The following is a 23,105-nucleotide window of genomic DNA, read 5'->3' as shown; positions in this document are numbered from 1 at the left end:
CTTGCTTTACTTCTGCGACTCGCCTACTGACTAATTTACAGCGCGGCACTTCCAACCAAGACGTCGTGTATCTTTGTGTACTGAAAAAACCGAAAGTCCCCAAAGTAAACTTTCATCAGCCTCGGGACACTCTCAGGGACCATAAAAACCCGAATGTAAAAGTAATTGAGATAGAAACAATATATCAGTGCATTAATTAATGTTTTAGTTAAACTTTGACATTTTACTGATGTTAAAATTGTACCCTAATTACTACAAACATTTGAAAAATGTACATGTAATGAAGAGTTTTTTTCCCCCAGAGTAATTGTTGCAGTGTGTTTCTGTTCCCATCCTGAGTTCCCATCCTGTCTGCACTGGTCCTTTGTGATCTTCTCCTGTATTCCCACTCCATCTACATCACTCCACTGTGTATCAGCTCTGTGTGTATAAACCTGTTTCACCTACTGTATGAACACACTGAACATCTATTTATTCCATATTTTTAATGTCACCCCTCCACTTTATTTCCTGATTTGCACTGTACACTTGTATGTGACTCTGCTGTTGAGATCATTGTATTTTACATCCATGTCCGGATGTTATAGTAAAAATATGTGTCTGTATCTGTTTCACAGCTGAATGTCACAGTAGCACTGAAATAGAATATTTAAAATATTTTTAACATAATTCTGCTATTCACATTGTTTGACTTGTGCCATTTATATTATCAGCACATACAGTGAAGTTGGACACTGAGGAAACCAAAATTGAACCAAAAGTGTCACTGAGAACAGAAATGTTGAGACTGAAGTAAGACATAATGCAGACCCTTCATGCAAAGACACACATTGACTGAAACTGTTTGTCCCAAGCAGGGTTACAGTGAGCCAGAGCGTAATCCAGCCACAATAGCCACAAGGCTGGAGGGGGAAGGGAAGGGGACACACCCAGAACGGGACACCACTCCATTACAGGGCACCCCAAGCAGGGCTTGAACCCCAGACCCATCAGAGAGCAGGTGCAGGCCAAACCCAATGCACCACCATGGCCCCATGCAAACATGCAATTTTCTCAAAAAGAGTGTAGTGGAATGAGATGGGTGGACTCAGTCACAGTGGTTATGGATGCACGTCATTCAACATGAAGGAAACAAGTGTTTGATAGAACATTCCGATGGCACTGGTGAGAACCAGAAATACAGGTTTATTGTGTCCCTGTTCTTTTTGCTCTTGTTGTTTCCCTGAAGTGGTTCAGGGTTCAGGTTTGGTTTAAATGAAAGTAAAAAGAGTGAAAATCCAAACCTTACAACCTTATGTGACAAACTGTATACAGTGCAGCTCCTCCCCACATAAAATACACTGAGGATTAATAAAGGCCCGCCAGACAGTGCAGCAATACTCCCAAACACACAGTAATCTTCACTGAAATAGTTTTGTTTTATTCTTAAATGAATCAAGATTAATTTTTAACAGTCCTTCCCCTGCGTGTGCTGGAATGTAGTTTAACCAGTAATTCTCTCATTTGGAAATGAAAGTAAAAACAGTGAAAAGTTGTCCATATTGTAAAGAGCAGAAAAGGTCTCTGGAACACAACAGAACTTTGGTAAGAAGAGAAGATCAAGCATGCAGGACTGTGGACTCCAGTGGTAAAAGAGGTTAAAATAAAATATTCATGTCATTTTCTCACTCTACAAAGGTAGTCCCTATTTATACTTTTCTTTGAATTTATTCATTCTGGTATCATGTGTTTGTTGTGCCATTTATTGTATTTTAAAATGTTTATCATGTGATTTAACTCAACGTAAATTCACTCTTTCTTGCAGATATAATTATTTCTTGCATTATGAAGTTGGATGAGAAAAAACAAACAGAACAGAGTGTCCTTGTGTCCTCAGCCTCATCATGCTGTCCACCCTGTGAAAGGTCTCCAAGTGACTCACTAACAGACATCCAGCTCTGCAAGGTGTGACTGAGTAAGAAACAGTGGAACAACAAACAGGACCCAAGTAAAACCATCTGGCAGCGTTCAGCACTATCATACAGGTAAAACATTGTGGATCTCAGGGCTGAAAGTGTCTCATCCACTGTGATCTTGTCAGTAAATTGTTGTTCTTCTGTCCATTTAGGAAAATAAATACATGTGTAATGAAATTTGTAAGAATGCAGCAATTAATCTGTATTTGTGCACAAGCAGAATCAATTAGTTCTTTTCTCATGAAGAACTACATCCTTTAAATACACCCAGATCAGGCTTTACAATATATACAGTTTACCTCATGTGTTATGGGATGGCCATACTATTTGACAACATTTTGAAAGACAAAACAAACTCAAAGTTGAGATCAACTGACATGAAAGGCTATGCATGATTTACATAGATTTGATGCTTATAAATCAAATTTAATTTATGAAAAAATTAATTAATGTAGAGTGGGGGGTGTGATGGCGCAGTGGGTTGGGCTAGGTCCTGCTTTCCAGTGGGTCAGGGGTTCAAGTCCTGCTTGGGGTGCCTTGTGATGGACTGGGTGTGTCCCCTCTGGCCTTACGCCCTGTGTTGCCAGGTAGGCTCTGGTTCCCTGCGACCCTGTTTGGGACAAGCGGTTCAGAAAGTGTGTGTGTAATTAATGTAGAATATGTAGTTTCACAAGACATCCTGTAACTGATAAATTACCTGCATAGTAAACAGATGTGTGATTTATAGTAACACATTTCTGCTTCTTTACTCCTATTGACTTTTTGTCAGTGTTATCCTGAGCTGATATTGTGACTTTTTCTGGAACCGGGTTCATGTAATTCACTGTCTCTGTGTGATCAGAAGTGCTATCAGACTGGAAAGTTTTTTTCTGATTAATTTGTCTGACATCAATAACACAAGTGAGTCTGATCATATTGCAGGTCCTCCTGTTCTCCTCTCCATAGTGAATCCCTGATCTCCTGTGAATTTTCTGGTGTTTCACTGTCACTCTGAGACACATCCAGTTCTGCAAGAACACCTGTGAGAACCGCAGAGCACCAGGCTGGTAAAGCACTGTGGAGTTCAGAGTAAAACATCTTTACCACAGTAAAGAGTATTTGCTGTAAAGTGACCGGGTCAGATTACTTGATATGAGACCTCAGTCCCTCAGACAACCAAGCAGTCAAGGCCATATCTTTTGTTTGTACAGTGGGTGCCTGACTTACAAACTTTTGAGTTACAAACTTTAACCCATGCAGTTTTGTTGGAAGTATTTATTTTTTTTCATGACGAGAGCATGATTACCAGTTTGAACTGCACGCCAAAGCTTCACGCAACACGATCACAGACAGCCACTGAGAGCAGTAACCGTAAGCATCTTATGTTGATGAGTCTTATGAGGGCAAGGGTCAAAGAAAAGGAGAACCCTAACCCTAACACTACAAGGAAGGGCAAGGAGTCTCCATGAGATTTCATGACCACTGTTGGTGGACCTCCTTCTTTCAATGTTTTCATGAGGTGCAGGTGTGCGGCTTGTACTTGCAATTGACAAAAATAACCCCCACCCCCGTCGTTATCTGGGGTACTGTCCCCAGAGGTTGTGACAGCTGCAGAGTACCTAGTATGTCATGAAGCAGCAGTAAAGGTGCTGATACCATTCAGCAACACCTACCCGTGTGAAGCTGGGTTTTCAGCCGTGACAGCGCTCAGAACTAAAGACAGAACCACACCAACTCTTGAGGATGACTGACGTGTTGCCTTGTCTAAAATTTCTCCATGCATTGAACACATTATTCACAAGCAACAGCAACAATCCTCACACTGACTGAGTGGCTTCTCTAATTAAGTTGTGAAAAATGTCTGCAGTGACTTGTTCTGTTGTTTACTTTTTTCTTATTTTGCCAGAAATAACATTTCATTTAATGTCTCTTTTAAAAGTAATGATTAAATGGAGTGAGCAGTGAGTAGCTCTTGTTATTATGAAAAATGTTTTCATTGACAAATTCTGTATTTTGGAAATTACTGGAAGATGGGGTGTGGTGGTACAGTGGGTTGGACTGGGTCCTGCTGTCTGGTGGGTCTGGGGTTCAAGTCCTTCTTGGGGTGCCTTGTGATGGGCTGGTGTCCTGTCCTGGGTTTGTCTGCTCCCCTTTCAGCCTTAAACCCTGTGAGGCTCTGGCTCCCTGCAACCCTGTTTGGACTGTGTGTGTCGTTACTGTTATTTATCCTAAAAAATTCCTATCCTTGTTATCATTGAGCAATTTAGGGACTTGTAGAAATAACTTTTAAAAATAAACATACAGGCTGTTTTTGAAACATATTAGTTTTGTTTTATGCTGAGAAAAAAATCAGGTAGTGTGACAACAGTAACAACAAATATGTTTATGTTAATAAAACTAAGTTTGACAACAAAAACCTTTGTTAAGATTTTGGCAAAAGCTCAAGACAGTAAATGTTTTGATCTGTGTAGGGGGACCCTCAGATGTTCTTCTCGGCACTGGGGGTCCTTGGAGGAATAAAGCTTGAGAACAACTTCTGTACTTGAAGTGACACTTTTTTTGTAAAGCAGCTTATGATTATTTACTGATCTGTACAGAAGGGTTTCTTTCTGGACTCATTCAGAATGCAACTCGAAACTCAACGATTTTCAGATCAGAGTTACCAACCCTAATTGTACAATGTGCAGTAGTATGTTTACCATGGTACAGTGTACCAGTTATGAAAGTAGTGCTGACAGTCCTGTCCCCCTCTTCCTAAAGATTTTTCTAACTTCAAATAAAAGTCATTAAGTTCAAACTCACTGAGTTAGAAACCTCACTCTGTATAATCTTACTAACACACACCATCTGATACTGCTTGTCCCATACAGGGTCACAGCTATAATTTCTTTGTTCCACTCATACATCAGTGACATGAACAGGATGCTGCTCTACCTGTATTAAATCATGAGCTGAGTGAGAAAATAACAGTAATTTGATTCTTTTATTCTGTAGTTCATTAGCCTGATCATATTTCAGTAGCTGAAAAAGTTTATTTTCCCAAAATTAACCAGCAGAAATGTTCTAAAGGAACATTTACTGCAGTTTTCTTCTATTTGCATTTTTACATTTGCCTTGACAGATTTGAAATTGTGCTTTGACACCAGAAAGTAAACTCTCTTTGTGTCACTGATTCATGTGTCTGGTGTTTCATTGTGTCACTCTGACATACATTTCAGATGCTCTGTGGCCTGAAAAAAAATATCTGAAGAATAATGAAAGAAATAGACTAGAAAACCTGGGACTATTATATGAACAGACTGGTAGAACACTGAGCCTCACTGTAAAGCAGCTTCACAAAGTATAACAGTTACTATAGTAAATCAGTCTTGTCAGTATTGGTAATTTCTGTACTAGTACATTGAGTCGTTCAGTTAATTAAATGATTTCTTAAATTGATATACTTAATGGGGGTGCGGTGGCGCAGTGGGTTGGACCACAGTCCTGCTGTCCGGTGGGTCTGGGGTTTGAGTCCCGCTTGGGGTACCTTGCGACGGACTGGCGTCCCGTCCTGGGTGTGTCCCCTCCCCCTCCGGCCTTACGCCCTGTGTTGCCGGGTAGGCTCCAGTTCCCCCGTGACCCTGTATGGGACGAGCGGCTCTGAAAGTGTGTGTGTGTGTGTGATATACTTAATCCATAGTCAGATCCTGTATGTAAAATCATTTTACATTGATGGTGTGCATATACTCTCCTAATTGGCAGTTTCTATATACCTGTTTCTTCCAGTGATGAACATCAGTTGGTCCGAGTGTCTCTGTTTGATCCTCCTGCTTCTTCAACTCACCACTGTCTCCACATTGGGTACATATTTCTATGAGAAAAGAATTTCAATCATATTGTGTGTCATACTGAATAAATTCTCAGTGTGTGTTTTTCTTCACAGAGAGTTTTGAGGTTCTTGGTCCAGCTCATCCTGTAGTTGCTGTAGTTGGTGAAGATGTTGTTCTGCCCTGTTACCTCAAACCCAACATCAGTGCTGTGGACCTACATGTCGAGTGGTTCAGAGTTCAGACCAATAACCCTCTTGTACATCTTTACCAAGATCATGAGGACAGAAATGAGAATCAGATCCCATCCTACAGGGGAAGGACATCACTGTTCCCTGAGGAACTGAGGAACGGAAACACTTCATTGAAAGTGAAAAATGTGAAAGGATCTGACAATGGAAAGTATAAATGTCTTGTCCAGTCAGGGGAATTTTTTGATGATTCTTCCATTGAAGTTTATATTAAAGGTGAAAATTTTGAATTTTGTTGTTATTAATGAAATTAATGTTTATTTTTGGAGGTGTCATAAGGACTTCTCTAATAATATATATCTAAAGGTGAAAGCTGTTTTACAATGTTTTGTGTAATTTCAATCAAGTTTCAATGCATTTTAAATACATTTTTGTTTTAGCTACACTATTTCTGTTTAAGTAGCTGTAGGAACCCAACCAGTGATCTCCACTGAGGGATATAAAGAAGGAGGGATCAGTCTGGTGTGTGAATCTAAAGGCTGGTACCCTCAGCCTCAAGTGGTCTGGATGGACAGTGAAGGACACAGTCTCCCTGCTGGACACACAGAGACACACACAGACAGTATGGACCTCTTCACCGTGAGACGACGTGTTATTGTACAGGAGACAGAGACCAACAGGTTCACCTGTCGAGTTCTACAGCAGCAGATAAATGAAATGAAAGAGACAATAACTAACATCCCTGGTGAGTTACACATATTTAGTATAAACAGCTCAATGGAGACACTTAGTGTAACATGTTTAAATCACTGTGAATAATGAAAAGGTTAGAAATGTCACATTTTTTTGTATTGTCCTGATTTGCATCTTGATCCATCTGTATGAAAGTGTTTCCGCACTGATGATTCTTTTGTGAGGGGGGTGTGGTGGTGCAGTGGGTTGGACTGCAGTCCTGCTCTCTGGTGGGTCTGGGGTTTGAGTCCCGCTTGGGGTGCCTTGCAACGGACTGGCGTCCTGTCCTGTGTGTGTCCCCTCCTCCTCTGGCCTTACGCCCCGAGTTGCCGGGTAGGCTCCGGTTCCCCGCGACCCCACATGGGACAAGCGGTTCAGAAAGTGTGTGTGTGTGTGTGTGGGGTTCTTTTGTAAAGACAGAAATTGTGGTTCTTTTTTACTGGTTTATTGTGGCTGAATAAAACATTATGACTGCAGGTTCTGTGCTGGTTAAATTGACTATTTTATTTTTTAATTGGTGAAAGATGTTAATCTTTAATAATTATGTGAAATTAAATATTTGTTCTATTCCAGGTGAGATGTTTCATTGTGCCCATCCCTGGAAGGTGATCTTTGTTGTGGTCTTCACTCTGGCTGCTGTTTGTATTATTGGATGCACAATTTTGCTTCACCGTTTTGTAAAACGGCGGAAAAGGAGAGGTATTTTACCAGTTCTCTGTTTACATTGATGGTTTTGTTCATGTTAAAAAAAAAAAAAACTAAAAATCATTGTTGAAAAGCAGTATTATGTGAAAGTGATTTTATATCATAACCCACAGCAGTAATCATATGGTATGAGTTTTATTCACTAGTTTGAGTCACTTGTTTTTGATTATTTATTATTAGCAACTATAACATTCAATATCATGTTCAAAGAATATTTAAACATTTTTCCAGTTCTAAGCTCAAATTGAATAAAAAATTCAATGTTTAAAATGTAGTTGCACAGGAACTGGTTGCTGAATTGCACTTTTCAAGGTATTTACAATATTCACTTAGAGTTTAAATAACTGATCACTTGCCACCACAGCTGAAGGATGAGATAATATGATAAAATGCTAGAAGTCACATGCAAATATTTATTTGCAGTGTGTGACTGTAATGTTTCATGACACTGACCTCATGACATAACTTCATTTATTTCTCTTCATACTGAATAATTACAATATTTACTCTTTCATCTACAGCTCAGCTCAAAGAACAGCATGGTAAGTAATACACTTGTATGAAAGCGATGTATGAAATGTTGGAAAATTACATATTTAAGATATATATAAAAAAATATAATTAGGAACAATTTGCAAACAAAAAATTTAGACATTTAACATTCCCTATAACACTTACTGTGATTTTTACACCTCTTTCTGCCAGTTCACAGTAACATTTGTGACCTTTTGCCAAAAAAGATTGGACACCCCTGGTTTATGTGTGGTATTTTAGATTACCTCATTACATTATTTAATTAATCTCTGTTTTCACTGACTAATTACAATTTTTACTCTTTTATCCACAGGTGAGCTCGAAGAACAACATGGTAAGTAATAGAGTTATATGAAAGTGATGCGAGGGGCACAGTAGTGCAGTGGGTTTAAGCGGATCCTGTTCCTTGGTGGGTCAGGGGTTTAAGTCCCGCTTGGGGTACCTTGCGGTAGACTGGCATCCCATCCTGGCTTTGTCTCCTCCCTCTCCAGCCTTATGTCCTGTGTTGCCAGGTTAGGCTCTGGTTCCCCCCCACAGGTGGGATAAGTAGTTGTACACATTGTGTGTGTGTGTAGTAAAGACCTTAGACATTTAACACTTACTGTGATTTTTACACCTGTGTTTGTAGAACCAGTTCACACTAATTATTGTGGCCCTTTGCCTAATTAGAATAGTTACTCTTTTATCCACAGGTGAGCTCATGAAACGGGATGGTAAGTAATACAGCTATATGAAAGTGATGTATTAAAATGTTGCAATATCACTTCTTTAAGATAAATATGAAACAAAAAAATTGTTTCACTAACCTCTTTTTCACTGATAAAAAATTTCTATCATTTGTGTGAATGAGTGCAATGTATGAAAAATGTTACTGGATATTAATGACTGATGGGGGTGCGATGGTGCAGTGGGTTGGACCAGGTCCTTCTCTCCGGTGGGTCTGTGGTTCAAGTCCCGCTTGGGGTGCCTTGCGACAGACTGGTCTCCTGTCCTGGGTGTGTCTCCTCCCCCTCCAGCCTTACGCCCTGAGTTGCCGGGTTAGGCTCTGGTTCTCTGTGACCCCGTATGGGACAAGCGGTTCAGAAAATGTGTGTGTGTATTAATGACTGACAGAATTAAAGTGTATGAACAGTATGGTAAGTAATACAGTTGTATGAAAGTGATGTATGAAAATGTTGGAAAACTGCATATTTAAGACGTATAAAAAAGGAAAATTCGGAACAATTTATAAACAAACACGCTAGACATTTAACTTACTGTGTTATAGGGAATGTCTGTGTTACTCTCTGTTTAAGTGTTTGTGTTGATCTCTGTTCTCACTGAATAATGACAATAGTTACTCTTTTATCCACAGGTCAGCTCATGGAACAGGATGGTAGGTAATACATTTGTATGAAAGTGATGTATGAAAATGTTGCAATATCACTTCTTTAAGATATATATCAAAAATAAGAACAATTTCCTGACTTCTTTTTCAGTGATAAAACTATTTTTATTGTTTGTGTGAGTGAGAACAATGTATGAAAAAAATACATTGATGTTAATGACAGAATTACAGTGTATAACTTTGTTCTCACTGACCAATTATAATATTTACTCTTACATCTACAGGTGAGCTCCAAAGACAGTATAGTAAGTAATACAGTTGTATGAAAGTGATGTATGAAAATGTTGCAATATCACTTCTTTAAGATATATATCAAAAATAAGAACAATTTCCTGACTTCTTTTTCAGTGATAAAACTATTTTTATTGTTTGTGTGAGTGAGTACAGTGTATGAAAAAAATACATTGATGTTAATTACAGAATTACAGTGTATAATATGGTATCACAGTCAGATGACCTGTAGAAATGACCATGTTGAAGTCGGTGTTGGACGCAGGTTAATTCAGCAACAGGATTTCAATTAAAAAAACATACCTTTTGTATTTATTTCTGTAGCTCTGCTTTATTGCTTTTCAGATGACTAAGTTTATGAATTTGTATCAAATTTTTTGTGATGCTGAACCAACAAAGGAATCGAATGACTGTTTTCTAAAATTGAGAAGAATTTTTCCCCCATAACACAGAAATGACCTTTTATAACTGCAGTTGATCATCAGCATTTGGTTCAAGGTCGCTGCCGTGTCATCATACACAGATATTTTCTTTACACAGTTCCAGGTGTAATATAAACAAACACTTTAAACATTTGATTCACTGTGTCAACTTACTATGATTTTTACACTTGTCTCTCAAACCAGTTCACAGTAATGATTGTGGCCCTTGGCCCAAAGGGGTTGGTCACCCCTGGTTTATGCATTTTAGATGATTCCGTTCCAGAGATGTCTGTTTTAGGTGAATTGGTGAAGATGTACGTACATACATGCGCGCGTGTGCGCGCGTGTGTGTGTGTGTGTGTGTGTGAGAGTGATTACTCTGCTGTAGACTGGTGTCCCACCCATGGTGAACCCTATTTCACACCCTGTGTTTCTTAGATTTGGCTCTTAATCCCTGGGAACCTGAACTGGATAAGCTCACAGTGTCTGGGCTGTTTGGGTGTTGGTTCGAATCCAGCTCAGTCTGTGTGGAGTGTTTGTCTCCCCATTTCTGTGTGGGATTCCTCCCTCAGTCTGATAATGTGCAATTCAACTGAACTGGTGACCCTATAAGTGTGTCAGTGTGTGTTTGTTAGTGTATGAAAGTTAGTGAGTGAACAGAGAGATGGATGATCACACAACTTTTGTTCAGTGAAATACAGGTGGTTCTGGACTGATGAAAAGGTTTCGTTCTGATGACCCTGTTGTTACCTGAAAATCCTCTTGTACAATATTGTATAAAGCGTAAGGATATGTGAGCAGTTAATATAGAAATGTTGCATTGTATAATAGAGCTTTGTTATATGTTTTCACTAATATCACACATATTTAATGTTAAAATATAGTAATGTTACAATAATAATTGCTGCTGAGCACCTGAACACTGACTGAGGTCCAAACAATAAAAATTATTGGTGTCTTGAGATTTGAAAACAATATAATAAGGAGGGATGGCTGTCATAACATATATATGTTGTAACTCAAAAATTGCCTGTAAGGTGATGGAATCGTACACAGTAGGGGGTGTAGTGCTCAACAACACAGACCTGTAAATTCATGAGGTTAAGAGTACAAGTGTCAGAATGGTCTTTTACTACAGTAACTGTGAGAAAGTTACTTCACCTGAAAAAGTCCAGTAAAATACCCTAGTGTTTACATGCCTGAAAATATAGCTTTAACATCAGTCAAGCTAAAACCATTTGATGAAGATGGGTGGCAGCTAATAATTATTTAGGTTAAGGGTTTCATTACAGGGGACATGGTGGCACAGTGGGTTGGACCAGGTCCTGCTTTCCAGTGGGTCTGGGGTTTGAGCCCCCCTTGGGGTGCCTTGCAGCAGACTGGCATCCTGTCATGGGTGTGTCCCCTCCCTCTCTAGCCTTTCACCCTGTCTTGCTGGGTTAGGCTCCAGCTCCCGGTGGCCACTTATGGGACAAATGGTTTGGACAATGTGTGTTTCATTATATCTATAAATGAAATTATATAACAAATGAGATGAGCTCCTGTACAACATCTTGGTGATCGTCTCCTCTGTCTCTGTTTAAACTGACACTTCTGTTCTCTGCAGATCAGCTCAAAGTGTGATTAATGTAGTGTCTCTAACACTGTAGATCATCTTCGACAAAGACACCAGCTAAATTTAAAAAAAAATTACACGATTATATTGTGTCAAAACATGAACCTACTCTACAGAATGACAAAAATACAAATATGCTGCTATAGTACATGCACATAAATGGCAAAAAGGAGGAAACAGAATAAGAGACTCATTTATTTACAAGTGAGAAAATGAAAAAGTCAGCAGATCCATTGAACTATCTGTTATTTTCTTAAACCTGTCTTTTATTCACACTGATGTTCTTCTGTCTACAGAACTGATCACCAGTCAACTGAGTAAGAGGACTTATGTTTCTGTTTGTGCCTTTGTGTGTGTGCATGCGTGCGCGTGCATGCGTGTGTGAGAGAGAGAGAGAAACTATGGCAGCAAAACACATATGAGAAAAAAAGCATGTCAGAATAATGGAAAAAAAGATGCAAAAATAATTTTGAATTGACACAGCTAATTTTTTGAAAAATAATTGATTCCCTTTTAATTTGTGTTTGAGATGAGGAAGGAGCTTCTCGAGTCAGAGTCATAAAGTGATGAAAAAGAAAATATTGGGCTTAGAATAAAACAGTTCAGTGTTCATTCAGGACATAACAGCTGAACAATAAATATCAATTTAAGGGTATATGGTGTCGCAGTCAGAGCCCAATAATGATACACTGTACCTGTAAGTGTGGGAGAAACTGATTTTATATATTTTATATTGCATCTGAGGGGAGTGTGGTGGTGCAGTGGGTTGGGCCAGGTCTTGCTCTCCGGTGGGCCTGAGGTTCAAATCCTGCTTGGGGTGGCTTGCGACAGACTGGTGTCCTGTCTTAGGTGTGTCCCCTCCCCCTCCAGACTTGTGCCCTGTGTTTCTGGGTTAGGCTCTGGCTCCCTGTGACCCCGTAGAGGTGTGTGTGTGTGTGTGTGTGTGTGTGTGTGTGTGTGTGTGTATGTGTATGTGTATTTAATCTTAGTGTTTTTTAAAAATATTTCAGTTTTTAAGAAGTCGTACAAAATTAATTATTTCAATGGACTTATGTAGTTTTTCTATCTGTATTTTCCATGTCCAGCTCTAGTAAACATGCTCGTGAGAGCTGGTAAGTAGAGTGGAGCTGAATTCATCCCACAGAAGTGAGTTTGGTTCTTCTGTATGAGACTCTGTCCTGTAAGAATGGACACGAAAGACACTGAGACAAGTCCAGACTGACTGCAGTATCTGCTGTGCCACTAATTCCATGTGTCTCATTTTTATTTCTCTCTCTACAGAACTTCTGAAGGCACAAAGATACGCAGGTGAGTTTCTTCTGCTTCTTCTCCCCATTGCAGCTCTTCTCTGTAGGAGACACAATAATGACTGATTGGCTGCATTGAATCTGGACTCTCATTTGTCACATGATTGACTGACAGACACAGGATATGAGCACATTTATTGACCTTCCTTTCCACAAAACATCTCATCAGTGATGAGAACAAGTGACTGTTTCTCACAAGAGTTCACTTCAATCCACACTGAGCTCCTGGTGAGAAGGAGATGTTAGAGCTACGAGTGAAAGACAAACAGAAACGGAACTCAGTCTTTATGTATCCAGTGCAGTTTGTTGGTCCTTCTGCTCTCATTGTTTCCTCCTCAACATTATCGAACCAAATTAAATCGAATGCGCTAAAAAGTCCATAAATATAAAATATTCTAGAAGGTTCATTTAGCAAACACACACTTCGCCACAGAAACATTTTCCACAGAAAAGTTTCAATGTTTTCCACACACTGATCTTCCCCTCTTACTGTGAGCAAAAGAAAAAATATATTTTAAGGACACAAAGTGTCAAATGTGACTCCACAACCTTTGCATCTTGGACCAGTTTATTTATACAGTGTCTGAAGGAGGAACAGGGGTGTTGAGAGCAGGTTGTGTGACCAGAGCAGATTATATATCATTCCATAATTTTTTTGTTAATTTTTTACTTAATTTTATTAATATTTTTTCTTCATTAATATTAAGTCAAAACAAGTTTTGAAACATAAATGTTCTTACAGTTTTTTCTCAAAAGTAACATATTATTACAATTTCTTACAAAACATTTAAAACACCTGTTACCATAATTAATATTAATATTAATACCTAAAAATTTAATTCATATTAACACCTAAAATAAATGTTAATGCCTAAAAATTTACTCACTCTCACTAACCGCTTGTTGTGATTGCTGTCTCTCTCTCACACACACACACACACACACACACACACACACACACACACACACACACACACACACACACACCGCCCTCTGCTGCAGTATATAACGTTTCCATCCATCTATTTTGTAAACCGCTCAGTCCTTCTAAGGTCGCGGTGGCAACAAGGTGAGGAATATAATGTTTAGGTATAATATAACGTTTAAAAAGTGTTATTTTTTGTTACATTTTGAAATATAATAATTGACCACATCTCTGTCCTCCACAGTTGATGTGACTCTGGACCCTGATACAGCACATCCTGAACTCATCCTGTCTGAGGACAGGAAACAAGTGAGATGTGGAGACACATGGCAGGATCTCCCTTACAAACCAGAGAAGTTTACACACCTGGAAAGTGTGCTGGGAAAAGAGGGTTTTTCTTCAGGGAGACATTACTGGGAGGTGCAGGTTGGGGACAAGACTGAGTGGACTTTAGGAGTGGTTAGAGAGTCCATCAACAGGAAGGGAGAAATTACACCGAATCTTAAAAATGGTTTCTGGGCTCTCAGTCTGTCCAGTGGGAATGAATTCGAGGTTCTCACTGAGCCCCCTCTGTCCTTCAACGTGAATATGAAGCCCCAGAAGGTGGGGGTGTATGTGGACTATGAGGAGGGTCAGGTCTCCTTTTACAGTGTGGAGGACAAGTCTCATCTCTACACTTTCACTGGATATAAATTCACTGAGAAACTCTATCCGTTCTTCAGCCCAGGATTCTGGTATCGCAGTGAGAATTTAGCCCCACTGATAATATCTCCTGTCGGTGACACAGACTGAAGAAACTCATTTTAGCTTTTAATGTTGAGGTCATGATGCCATATTCTGATTTATTTTCCCATCTCACCCTCATTCAGGCTTTGCAATTTCTCCACCTAAACACATCTTTTGTACATTGTGATGCTTTTAAATAAATATTGTTTAACAGCAATTCTGTGTTTTAAAGTTCCATCATGTGGAAGTAAACAGAATCATGTCATACAAAATTCAATGGTTTTCAAACAGATCACAGCATTAAAATTAATGAGTCTCTTCATTATTGTAACGACTCGTGTTACTGTTCTGAGCGGGAAGAGTTTTTATTGTAATTCATTCAATTTAGGTGACGTACGGGGAATATAATGGGGTGATTGCAGCCGCCTGGAAGGGAAAGCCTGGGGCGCTAAGCAGGTTGGGAAAGGTGACACAGGGAAAACAGGCAAACTCCACATAGACTGAGCAGGGATCAAACCCATCTTCTCTCACACCACCCAGGCACTGTGAAACAGCAGCACTATTTGCTGTGCCACTGAGCCACCCAGTACCATATACAGTACTGGTACCAAGGCACTGGGCTATATTGTATAGACTGCAATCAGTACTGAAATAAAAATTTTGCAATGCCAACATCCCGCTCTGTGTCTCATTAAACATGATTAAGTTTAAGCTATATTTCCCATGAGGGGAGCGTGGTGATGCAGCAGATTTGGCCGGTTCTTGCTCTCTGATGGGTCTGGGGTTCCAGTTCTGCTTGGGGTGCCTTGTGACAGACTGGTGTCCCTTCCTGGGTGTGTCCCCTCCCCCTCCAGCCTTGTGCCCCGTGTTGTCGGGTTAGGCTGCGGTTCACCAAGACCTCGCTTGGGACAAGCAGTTTCAGACAGTGTGTGTGTGTGTGTGTGTGTGTGTGTGTTTTGTTCAGCTGTAGTTCTTATATTAGCTGGTGATAAACTGGAGCCGGCCATTATAATAAATGTATGTGTATCTAGAACTGTGTGTGTGTGTGTGTGTGTGTGTGTGTGTGTGTGTGTTCATCTGTCATGTGGTTTCCTATCTGGAATGCTGTAGCTCTATGAAGAGGTCAGTGATACTACGATTGTGGCGAAATAAATGCACCTTTTCCTAGTGGTTTCAGTGTAATAACCACAAATGTCATTTTTTTTTCCCTTAACAATGCAGATGTTTTCATAAGTGTTTATCCCTGCAATACCGTAATTACAATTTAATGTTGTTTGTGGGGATGGGGGGTGCGGTGGCGCAGTGGGTTGGACCGTTGTCCTGTTCTTCGGTGGGTCTGGGGTTCGAGTCCCGCTTGGGGTGCCTTGCGACGGACTGGCGTCCCGTCCTGGGTGTGTCCCCTCCCCTTCTGGCCTTACGCCCTGAGTTGCCGGGTTAGGCTCCGGTTTCCCGTGACCCCGTATGGGACGAGCGGTTCTGAAAATGTGTGTGTGTGTGTGTGTGTGTGTGTGTGTTGTTTGTGGAGGAGAAAAACAATTGATTTGTACCTTTATCTACCTTTTTGGATGTGAAAGGGCAAATTTTCATCATTATATCCTAATTTGCTTTTTTGTGTTCCTGTTCATTTTTATAATTGAAATTTTCAGTAAAATATGGAAAAAATATTCAGACTTTGTCCCATTTATCAAAAGCGGATACAGAACTTCACAGCATTTACTCCTCGTGAGTGTTACCATATAGGGCTGTGACATTACAACCCCAATTCCAAAAAAGTTCGGGCACTGTGTAAAATGTAAATAAAAACAGAATGCAATGATTTGGAAATCTCATATATCCATATTTTATTCACAATGGAACATAGAAAACATATCAAATGCTTAAACTGAGGAAATGTACCATTTTAAGGAAATAAACAACTTCTTTACAATTAGCACTTGTGTCTTTAGTATGAGGGGGTGCGGTGGCGCAGTGGCGCAGTGGGTTGGACCACAGTCCTCCTCTCTGGTGGGTCTGGGGTTCGAGTCCCGCTTGGGGTACCTTGCGACGGACTGGCGTCCCGTCCTGGGTGTGTCCCCTCCCCTTACGCCCTGAGTTGCCGGGTTAGGCTCCGTGACCCCGTATGGGATGAGCGGTTCTGAAAATGTGTGTGTGTGTGTCTTTAGTATGATGTTCACAGAAGAAATTAACTAGAGATGTTTAATGATAAAGAGAATGATGAGCTTTTAACAATGTTTGTTTCAAATAATATAAAACGTATTGGTGTTACCCTTGTCATAAAAAATACCTTGCACTTCAGTATTTAACCGATTTTTGAAGACTTTTTCCGGAATTATGATTATTTCACATTTATTTCATTTAATATATAAGGGTATTATCTACCCTTTGTATTCCTATACCCATAGGTGAACTCAAACAACAACATGGCACATAGTAGTGTTTCAAGTGATTCAACAACCTTCGCGTCTTGGACTGTTTTCTTTCATGAACTGCTAAACAGGTGTGTTGGGACTAGTTCAGTGTGTCCAGAGTACTGTCTCCTGTGGTCCTTATGATTGTTAGCATATAGGGCTGTGATATTATTATTATTATTATTATTATTATTAATATAGTTGTTGTTCATGTTACACAGGAGTGACATTCTGTCATTATGCGTATAAATAAACACTATAAGTGAAAATACATATGAAATTTAAAGCAAACTCTACAGTCCTTTTCATACCGTACTTTCACTTTCACATACATACATCTTCAGAGCCGCTTGTCCCATATGGGGTCACGGGGAACCGGAGCCTACCCGGCAACACAGGGCGTAAGGCCAGAGGGGGAGGGGACACACCCAGGACGGGACGCCAGTCCGTCGCAAGGTACCCCAAGCGGGACTCGAACCCCAGACCCACCGGACAGCAGGACTGTGGTCCAACCCACTGCGCCACCGCACCCCCTGTCTTTCACTTTCATTTTGCCGAAAACTCAAAGCTGTACTGTACACTGTAACAAAATTCACATCCAGTATAAAATGAATGGAAGACATTGTTTAATGTCTGCACTGTATCTTCCATAACCATAAAATACTGAAACATTTAAAAAAAAAACATTTGAAGGATACAGCCACAAAAGATGATTGTAACCTTGCTCTTTATCATAAACCAGGATCCCCTCTTCCTGACATAAACCACAAAACAGTCACTCCAAACACTCACAGTCCCTTTTGTGGTGGAACATCTATTTACAGTCTATAGCCCTGCTTGCATGGGGCGCTCTAGAGTTGCATCATAATGCTATATCTTAACAAAATGACCCACCTTATGTCAGTGACATGGGGCAGCTGGACAGAAGACATTGAAACTATGTGTGACTGGAAAACTTTGAAACAACGAGAAGGAAAACAATCTGCTATGGCAGCCATAAAATGAAAACAGCCGACCTGTACTTCGCACTTTGCACAGGTGTAATAGGTGTTTTGAAATCTCTCTTCCAGTGATGAAGTGGGATCCGTATGAGTGTCAGTGCTTATTTCTCCTGCTTTTCCACCACATATTGGTCTCCACCACAGATACAGCAAACCTTCATTTTTTCACTCACTCAAAGGAATATCTGTTGTGCACATCCGACACAGATCACACTGTGTTCTCTGGTTTTTCACTGAAGAATCCAAGTCTCAGTCTGAATTGTTGTTCTTCACAGAGAGTTTTGAGGTTCTTGGCCCAGCTGATCCTGTAGTTGCTGTAGCTGGTGAAGATGTTGTTCTGCCCTGTTACCTCAAACCCAACATCAGTGCTGCGGACCTGGAGGTTAGGTGGTTCAGAAAAGACTTCACAGGCTCTGTTCATCTTTACCGTGAACATCAAGACCAACACGAGAGTCAGATCCCAAACTACAGGGGAAGGACATAACTCTTCTCAGAGGAACTCAAGAAAGGCAACGCTTCATTAAAACTGACTGGAGTGTGTACCTCTGATTTTGGAGAATACAAATGTTTTGTTCAAGCGCCATACTGGTACGATGATAGATCCATTGATGTTATTATTAAAGGTGAGTATTTTATTATTTGATGAAATCATTATGTTGAAATTATTATGGCCTCAGAGATGGTATAAACATGTCACAAAGTCTACTGAGATCGTGTCAACTCTTAGCAACCACATACATAGTGTTTCCAGAATGTTTTCTGCATTACCTGTGTCTTAAAATTTGAAAGGGTACTTTTAAAGGATGTCATTTTAAAGGATGTCATTCTAATGGAGTTCGTTACTCTGTTAACTGACAACAACTGAAACTGCAGCAAACTTTAATGTTGGTGTAAATGTAAAAGATGGTGAAGACAAAGAAATTGTTCACAGTGTCAACTTCATGGTGTCATGCTATTCCCCCGGCGCAGTTGCGTCGGACCCAAGTGCGGGGCACAGGAAGCTTGGTCAAGGCGTGGTTCAGTAGACATCATCAGGGAACAGGCAAAGGGTCACCGATGTACAAACAATCCAAAGGGGCAAATCCAAGAACCGTAATCCAAGAAACAGGCGAGTGATCAAGCAAACCAGTGAGTCAGAGATGAGGAGCAGGGCGAGGAGCGTGGAGCAGGGCGAGGAACGAGGATCGAGGAGCAAGACTAGGAGCGCAAGTGGTCAATAAGGCTGAATAAGGTTCCGCATTGGGCCGTGTTCCACAGCCCCTTTTTAAGCTTGTGCTTGCTAATTTGAAGCAGGTATTCCCTGTTGCTCAGCCCTGGGGGGCGTGACAGTACCCCCCCTCCACGAGCGGCACCTGCCGCTCTGCCATGTTGTGGGGGGTGCTCCCGGGGCTGGGGCCCGGGTTGGTCTGGATGGTCTCTATGGACAGCAGCAATCACATCAGGGTCTAGGATGTCCCGGGCAGGTACCCAGCACTGCTCTTCAGGACCGTACCCCTCCAAATCCACCAGGTACTGGAGACCACCTGCCCGACGGCGGGAGTCCAGCAAAACTCAAACCGCATAGGCGGGATCATCCCTGACCTTTAAGGGAGGGAGGACAAAGACACACACATATAAACTGAAAATTACTTAGAGCCATAGATTCTCAAATTCAGATTTTTGTGATTTGATCAGCAGTATCACAATGACAAAAATAAACACGTCACAAAATAAACTCTTGGAATAAAATTCAGTGACTGAGATTGACAGGGAAACAACTTCTTTACAATTAGCACTTGTAAGTTTAGTATGCTGTTCACAGCAGAAATTAACCATATATGTTTAAAGCCAAAGATGAGCTTAAAAAAATGTTTGTTACAAATAATATAAAACACACACACACACACACATTTTCAGAACCGCTTGTCCCATACGGGGTCACGGGGAACCGGAGCCTAACCCGGCAACTCAGGGCGTAAGGCTGGAGGGGGAGGGGACACACCCAGGACGGGACGCCAGTCCGCCGCAAGGCACCCCAAGCGGGACTCGAACCCCAGACCCACCGGAGAACAGGACTGTGGTCCAACCCACTGCGCCACTGCACCCCCTCTAATATAAAACATATTGGTGTTATCCTTGCCATAAAATATACCTTACACTGGTATTTTAACCAATTTTTGGAGACGTTTTTCGCAAAGCAATTATTTTTTAAACAGTGGTTATTCAGCCCCCTCACAAAGGGAATTCTCATATCAGGGCGATTTCATGAAATAAATTAACTCAGTTATGTGAGAAAAGAGTGTGCTCAGTATTCAAATATCAGAGTAGACACAATGCTCTATTCGCAGAACCAAGAAGACAGGTACTACAAGTTATGCCCATCATAGCTGCCTGGGTAGGAATAAAAAGACTGGTGTCACAGATTGAGGAATCTGTCTTGAAACCTCACATCCTCACCATCGCCCTGGACCAAACCTCCTGGGTTCCCGTCCCTGGTCTTCATACCTCAACACACATAAGCTATTTGTCACCTTTTTCACCTCTAGTTCTGCACAGGGACTCTTCACGTATAGAGATAGACATTGGGCCTCGGTTCAGCTCCACCCTTGCTTCTCCGGGGTTTCTGACCCTTGAATCATTCATACAAACTACAGAAACTACTTTGAGTATAAATGCAACCCAGTATGACTTTTCTGGGGTTAAACCCAAGCATTGGTGAGCAGGTAACCATAAAAGAAGACACAATAGAAAAACAGAAAAGATAATAATAATCATGGCATTATTGCTGGAAGACATGCTTTTACATTACTAAATCTGGAAATAGTACTGACAAGTTCTTTTAATGATTCATTAGTTAAGTTGAGAACTGAAGTATCTTAGCTAAATATAATGGTTTTCACACGTGATCAAAGAAAAGAGTAGGAAGCAGAGTATGGAGATGATTTATTTTGCTCTTGGTCTTGTTCACAAATGTCATATCTGCAGATCAGTTCTCCAAAAAATGGCAGTTATTTGTGCCCTCTTGCTAGAGTTGATGTCTTAATTTTCTTAAACACACCAGGACACAATGGTATTTTTTTTTCCCTCAGGATTTCTTGTTCTCACTGACAAACATCTGTATTCTTATATCTTTAGGTCAGCTCAACAAGCAGAAGGGTAAGTACAATGTGTGTATGTGTATTTGTGTGTTTTGGTGATTATTTTGATTATTTTAATTCTTCCTTTTCTCTCAATATTTCTTTTCTATCCACAGACAAGCTGAGCCCAGAGATCAGTAATTAGAATGCATGGTAGTGTTTTAATGAAGAAGTGAACTTTGGATAAGACATTGTCTAAGCCAAGAAACAATGTTTTGATGGTTATTACGAAAGAATGTGATTATAATGTTCATAAAAATGACATCACGGTGTTTCCCCCAGTTGCTCCTTTTCTCAAACACTAATATCTGTGTTATTACATCAACAGATATACTGTTAGAACAACATAAGTATTGTGTGTTTAAGTTGTAACAGATGTAACAGATACGGAGGCTGCGAGTCTCGACTAGAGAAAAAATCAGCAAATCTGCAGCAGGACATCAGGGCGATTATTTCAGTCTCTGTTCTGTGTGATATCTGTGCCCTTACATCTGTACATGAACTCAAAAAACAGCATGTGAAGTATACTCCGAAAATAATATTTTAACAAAAGTACTAACAATAATGCTATTATATGAATTGTTCAGGCTCATTCTGCACATATTGTGAGTAAGCACGAGTTATAAAAGAGATTGCTTCGCTCTTTCTTTTTCTCACTAACATTTGTACTCTTACATCCACAGATGAGCTCAACCAACAACATGGTACGTAGTACTGTTAGTGACAATCCCACAGAACATTTTAGTTCTTCCTGTTGTTATAAATGTGCATACAACTCATTACCAGACATGGCAATTATTCACTTATTGCTTTTCTGATATTTGTGCTCTTATATCCACAGGTGAATTAAAAAACCAACATGGTATGTAGTCGTGTTTGTGAAAATCCCACCAAATATTTTAGCCCTTCGTTTATGAAACGTCTGAAACCTGTAGCCAAAAATTATGATGATTTCACATTTATTTTATTTAATATATATATGTATAAGGGTATTATTTACCCTTTGTATTCTGATATTCATTGGTGAAGTCAAACAACAACATGGCACATAGCAGTGTTTGTGAACATCTCAGGGAATATTTTACTTCTTCCTGCTATTACAAATGTTCATAAAACTTGTTGCCCAACATGGTAATTATTTCACTCATTCTTTTTCTCCCCGACATTTGTATTTTATCTACAGATGAGCTCAAAAAACAATATGGTATGTAACCATGTTTGTCACAATTCCACAGAATATTGTAGTTCTTACTAAACTTGTGGCCAAACATGTAAATTATTTCGCTCATTCCTTTTCACACTAACATTTGTATTCCTACATCTACAGATGAGCTCAAAGAACAATATGGTACGTAAAATTGTTTGTGAGAGTCCCACCAAATCTTGCAATTCTTCCTGTCACCCAAACGGGTATAAAACGTGCAGCTGAAAATGGTGGTTATTTCATGGATTTCTTTTGAAACTAAAATTTATATTCTTATATCCACAGGGAAGCTCAAACAAGAAAAGGGTACGTAGTAGTGTTTGTCACACACACATTTTCCGAACCGCTTGTCCCATACGGGGAACCGGCACCTAACCCGGCACCTCAGGGCATAAGGCTGGTGGGGGAGGGAACACACCCAGGACGGGACACCAGTACGTCACAAGGCACCCCAAGCAGGACTCGAACCTCAGATCCACGGGAGAGCAAGACCCGGTCCAACCCACTGCGCCACTGCGCCCCCGTGCCCCTGCGCCCCCCAGTGTTTGTCACAATCCCATCAAATATTTTCATCCTTCATTTCTGAAACATGTATGAAACTGGTATCCAAAAATTATGATTATTTCACATTTATTTTCTTTTATATATACACACACACACACACACACACACACACACATTTTCAGAACCGTATTCCCATACGGGGGCGTGGGGAACCAGAGCCAACCCGGTAACACAGGGCGTAAGGCCAGAGGGGGAGGGGACACACCCAGGACGGGACACCAATCTGTCGCAAGGCACCCTAAGCGGGACTCAAACCCCAGACCCACCGGAGAGCAGGACCCTGTGCAACCCACTCCA

General features: G+C 40.5%; 2 protein-coding genes across 5 annotated transcripts in view; both read left to right on the top strand.

Moving 5' to 3' along the window:
• The first annotated feature begins 1,546 nt into the window (after positions 1 to 1,546).
• LOC108929753 (butyrophilin subfamily 1 member A1-like) lies at positions 1,547 to 15,304 on the top strand. 4 transcript variants are annotated; one of them, XM_029255980.1, is made up of 16 exons: positions 1,547 to 1,627; positions 1,905 to 2,024; positions 2,877 to 3,001; positions 5,700 to 5,774; positions 5,857 to 6,207; positions 6,395 to 6,676; positions 7,237 to 7,362; positions 7,890 to 7,910; positions 8,216 to 8,236; positions 8,595 to 8,615; positions 9,257 to 9,277; positions 9,514 to 9,534; positions 11,854 to 11,874; positions 12,643 to 12,669; positions 12,839 to 12,865; positions 14,034 to 15,304. In XM_029255980.1, the coding sequence occupies exons 4-16, from the start codon at positions 5,702 to 5,704 to the stop codon at positions 14,579 to 14,581; spliced, it is 1,560 nt and encodes a 519-aa protein (XP_029111813.1). In that variant the 5' UTR covers positions 1,547 to 1,627; positions 1,905 to 2,024; positions 2,877 to 3,001; positions 5,700 to 5,701; the 3' UTR covers positions 14,582 to 15,304. The 4 variants fall into 4 exon arrangements, with proteins under 4 accessions (XP_029111813.1, XP_029111814.1, XP_029111812.1 ...); XM_029255981.1 differs by having other exon boundaries at positions 1,547 to 1,636; XM_029255979.1 differs by lacking the exons at positions 1,547 to 1,627; positions 2,877 to 3,001 and having other exon boundaries at positions 1,810 to 2,024.
• A 5,283-nt stretch (positions 15,305 to 20,587) lies between these two features.
• The window catches only part of LOC114911912 (early nodulin-75-like), a 57,279-nt gene continuing 54,761 nt past the window's right edge, over positions 20,588 to 23,105 (top strand). The window contains exons 1-5 of the mRNA XM_029256408.1: positions 20,588 to 20,626; positions 20,993 to 21,059; positions 21,724 to 21,744; positions 21,882 to 21,902; positions 22,224 to 22,244. Of these exons, the coding sequence (XP_029112241.1) occupies positions 20,588 to 20,626; positions 20,993 to 21,059; positions 21,724 to 21,744; positions 21,882 to 21,902; positions 22,224 to 22,244 (169 nt within the window). The remainder of the gene's footprint in view (positions 20,627 to 20,992; positions 21,060 to 21,723; positions 21,745 to 21,881; positions 21,903 to 22,223; positions 22,245 to 23,105) is intronic.

The sequence above is a fragment of the Scleropages formosus genome, chromosome 11 (genome assembly GCF_900964775.1).
Source record: "Scleropages formosus chromosome 11, fSclFor1.1, whole genome shotgun sequence".
In the NCBI taxonomy this organism is placed as follows: Eukaryota; Metazoa; Chordata; class Actinopteri; order Osteoglossiformes; family Osteoglossidae; genus Scleropages; species Scleropages formosus.
This window is presented reverse-complemented; position numbering and strand designations above follow the sequence as displayed.